Source organism: Mesitornis unicolor, unplaced genomic scaffold, assembly GCF_000695765.1.
Source record: "Mesitornis unicolor isolate BGI_N332 unplaced genomic scaffold, ASM69576v1 scaffold10187, whole genome shotgun sequence".
Classification (NCBI taxonomy): domain Eukaryota; kingdom Metazoa; phylum Chordata; class Aves; order Mesitornithiformes; family Mesitornithidae; genus Mesitornis; species Mesitornis unicolor.
The window spans coordinates 297-4,422 of NW_010198367.1; the positions used below are offsets into that span (position 1 = coordinate 297).

The following is a 4,126-nucleotide window of genomic DNA, read 5'->3' on the forward strand; positions in this document are numbered from 1 at the left end:
GAGAAGGCACTGCAGGAGTATTTTGTGGCAGACGCCGAGTGCCGCGCACTCTGTGAGGGACCCTACGACTATGATGGCTACAACTACCTGGAGTACAATGCAGACCTGTTCCAGGCCATCACAGGTGAGAACTGCGCGTGCTGCGTCCCATCTCGAGAGATGGGGACAATCCTGGGGGGTGATGGGTCCCCAAAAAGGTCCCTAAGGACCTGGGGGGTGGTGGGTCCTCAAAGAGGGCAAGTCCCATCCTAGGTTTCACTAGGAGGAGTGTGGTCATTAAGTGGCAGGAGGTGTTTGCCCATGCTCAGCACTGAGGGTGATGCCCAGGAATCCCCCAAATTCCAGAGGGATGTGGAGAAGCGGGAGAGGGGCCAGCAGAGGGGCACCAGGACTCAAGGGTGGGAGACTGAGTGTGGCCACTGTCTCTGGAGAGTGGCACAACCCCACCACTGATCACACATAGGTGGGCAACCACCATCCTTGAGAGCTTCCACCACCAAAAAGCTGTCAATAGCCCTGCTGTGAGCAGGAGTTTGGAGTGGAGACCCCCAGGGTCCTGACCACCACCCCTTGGGAGACCACGTGCAGTGATGCGGGTTTTTTCTCCACCAGATCACTACATGCAGGTGCTGAGCTGCAAGCAGGGCTGTGTTACGGAGCTGGCCTCGCAACCCGGCCGGGAGAAACCCTTGGAGGATTTCCTGCCCTCACACTTCAACTACCTGCAGTTTGCCTACTACAACAGTAAGCAGCTCATTGCCCCGTCCTCCATTGGCCATTAGCACTGGTCATTGTGTTCTGCACAGGCCGTTCTTCACGGGCAGAAATCATGGACTCGCTGAGTGGTTTGGGTTGGGAAGGGACCTTCACAAATAATCTAGTCCAACCCAAGATGCAGGGACATCCTGCACTAGATCAGGTTTCTCAGAGCCCTGTCCAACCCAGCCTTGAATGCTTCTGGTGATGGGGCATCTACAACTCCTCTGGGCAACCGGTGCCAGTGTCTCACCACCCTCATCATAGGCAATTTCCTCCTTATCACCAACCTAAACCCACTCTCTTTTAGTTTAAAACAGTTGTCACTTGTACTGTCACTACAAGCCTTGGTAAAAAGTTGTCTCCATCTTTCTTATAAGCCCTATTTACATATGGAAAGGCTACAAGAAGGTCTCCTTGGAGCCTTCTCATCTCCAGGCTCAACAACCTCAACACCTTCAGCCTGTCCTCATAACAGAGGTGTTCCAGCCCTTGGATCATTTTTGTGGCCCAACTTTGGACCTGCTCCAACAACTCCATGTCCTTCTGCTTACCCCAGAGCTGTTCTCCGGGTGGGATCTCATGAGAGTGGAGTAGAGGGGGAGCGTCACCTCCCTGCACCTTCTGGCCATGCTCCTTGTGATGCAGCCCAGGACACTCTTGGCCTTCTGGGCTGCAAGCGCACCTTGTCCAATTTCTTGTCCACCAGTATCTCCAAGTCCTACTCCACAGGGTTGCTCTAAACCTATCCATTCCCCAGTCTTTACTGATACTGGTGGAGGACCTTCCTCTTGACCTTGTTGGTCTTCATGAGGTTCACACAGCCCCCGAAATGTGCCACAGGAGAGCTGGATCGCAAGAACTCTCCATGTCACTTTAGATGCTCAATTCCCAGGCAGCTTTGCTTTCCAAGTGAAATAACAGCCTAGAGAAGGTTGGCATTTTTCTCCTGCCAGCTGTCCTCCTCTTGCTCCAAACCACAGAGGCACCACCCCCTCCAGAACAGTTATAACTCAGGCAAATATACACAATTTTATTTTTATTCACCTCCTTAGAAAAATCTAAACTGTTTCTGTGCAAATTTCTCCAAAAGGAGGGGGGGGAGAATGAAGTCTAAGAAGATTGAAAGGCTGTGATCCTTCACATGAAAGCGGGTCGGGGTGCTTAAGTGGCTGAAAATTGCAGGTTTGCCTGGAAATGGTTGGGTCTTGCTGCCTGGAAGTAGGTTCAAGATGTTTTCCAAGTGAGAAAACTACCGAAGTGGTGACCTTGATTTCTGGTGAGATGATTTCTGGAGGCACCCAGACTTGGTCTCCTAATTTTGCCTTCGTGGCAGCAGTGGTCTTTGCTCCAGAGTATCTGCCCTGCTTGGGAGACCCTTTGGAGAACAACAAGGGCTTTCTTGTTTCCCCCTCCATATCTGTGTTTGCTCTGTCTCTGATGCTCCTGGACATGTCCTAACAGCCTCGTTTCTCTTTGCAGATGGGAATTATGAAAAAGCCATTGAATGTGCCAAAACCTATTTGCTCTTCTTCCCAAACGATGAGGTCATGAACCAGAATTTGGCCTATTACACTGCCGTCCTAGGGGAAAACCTGGCAGGACCCATCCAACCCCAAGAGGTGTGCAACCGGCTGGGATGAGCCTTAATCATGGATATCTCCCTTCCCTGGGGACCTTTGCAGAGGTTTTGGGGTCTGCTCTGGATGGGTCTGGTCTGGTCTGGTCCAGCCACCCTTTGGTAGCAAGGTGGAGAGGAAGGGATGGATGAAAGACCCAACAAGCTGGAAAATAGCTGAGAGGCTGAAAAGCATCACTGGCAAAATATTTTTGGCCAAGTGAAAGCTTGGTGGCTTGCACAAATGGACCAGTTCTTGTGGGAGAGGTCTGTGAGAGGAGGAGGGCAGACTTTGAAGGAGGATCTGAGCCCACCTCTGCTACAGACTTCTACAGCTGAAGTTAAATTGCTTAAAAAGGAGAGGATTTGGCTTCAAAATAGCTGGATCCACATGCTCAGGTGCTACGTGAGGGGTGGCAGGTGGGGATGGAAGCCTCTGCCCCATGTCAGGTAGAACAGAGAAGGGAAAGGGTTTCTAAAGAGCTTCCTGCAGGAGGGACTTGCTCTATTTCCCCTGTCCCATCCCCAGGGTTCATCCACACGGGGCAGAGAAGTTCACATGGGATGGGGAAAGCCATTTGCTTCCCTGCTACCAGAGGGACCGGGAAACCAGGGCTGCAGGTCCAGCGCAAGGACCATGGGATTGGTGTAACCCTGCACACCCCTGCCCTCACTTGGAGACTTTCCAAAACCCTTGTGCGGTGCCCTCACTCGGTTCCTCTGCCCCTCACCACAGGAAATCCAGGCGTACCGCCAGCGAAGCCTGATGGAGAAGGAGCTGCTCTTCTTCAGCTACGATGTCTTCGGCATCCCCTTCGTGGACCCGGTGAGTGGTGGTGGACCAGGCTGGACACAGTGGTCAGATGTAGAGGGAATGAGGGGTCTGCACCCCAGCCAGATCCTGATCCAGCTCCTGGTGGTGGTGTTCTTCTGGCTGCAGGACACGTGGACACCCGAAGAGGTGATACCAAAAAGGCTGCGAGAGAAACAAAAGTGAGTGCTCACCCAAGTTGATGGCCAAGCCTACCCAACGGAGGGACCAACGGGACGTACCCCTCTTCTTCCATGGGGTTTGGTCTAAAGGCCATGGCCATGGAGCTGCTGTCAGAGAAGTTTTTTGGTGTTGGGGCTGAGAGATGTTGCTGGAGGGCAGAACTTTGCTCCCCATCAGCCCTTGACGTGACGGGGTTGGGTAGGTCATCCCTGGCAGCTTGGGGTGAGGGATGCGTTGAGATTACTCTCTCCAGCCTTGGGCTTTGTCACTGGCCCCTGGAGACAACTCAACCTGCCCTTGCCCTGGTGCCCCTCGCTCCCAACGTGGGGACAGCGGGGCAGTGAGCCTGATGGCTGCCGTGTGCCCAGGGTGGAGCGGGAGACGGCGGCGCGCATCTCAGAGGAGATCGGCAACCTCATGAAGGAAATCGAGACGCTGGTGGAGGAGAAGGCCAAGGAGTCTGCCGACATGAGCAAGTTCATCCGAGAAGGTGTGGAGGGCCAGGAGGGGACATGGGATGGAGACCTCCATGTGGGTGGTGACAGGAGCAGGTGCAGGACCAGAGCTTCCCCCAGCACTATACCCCAGCGTTGGTGGCACCCATCTCTGTGTCCTCCTGTCCTGTTTGTGCCACAGGTGGCCCCTTGGTGTACAAAGGAGCCAGTGTCACCATGAACTCCAAGGCCCTGAACGGCTCCCAGCGTGTTGTGGTGGATGGGGTCCTTTCCGCCGAGGAATGCCCGGAGCCGGCGCAGCCC

At 54.1% G+C, this 4,126-nt stretch overlaps 1 protein-coding gene across 1 annotated transcript in view; it reads left to right on the plus strand.

Annotated features, from left to right (window-relative positions):
• Window positions 1-6: 6 nt before the first annotated feature.
• The window catches only part of LEPRE1 (leucine proline-enriched proteoglycan (leprecan) 1), a gene marked incomplete at its 5' end in the record, with an annotated part of 5,962 nt that continues 1,842 nt past the window's right edge, over window positions 7-4,126 (plus strand). Inside the window, 7 exons of the mRNA XM_010189115.1 lie at window positions 7-124; window positions 613-744; window positions 2,239-2,378; window positions 3,111-3,200; window positions 3,315-3,367; window positions 3,737-3,858; window positions 4,005-4,109. Coding sequence (XP_010187417.1) covers window positions 7-124; window positions 613-744; window positions 2,239-2,378; window positions 3,111-3,200; window positions 3,315-3,367; window positions 3,737-3,858; window positions 4,005-4,109 — 760 coding nt within the window. The remainder of the gene's footprint in view (window positions 125-612; window positions 745-2,238; window positions 2,379-3,110; window positions 3,201-3,314; window positions 3,368-3,736; window positions 3,859-4,004; window positions 4,110-4,126) is intronic.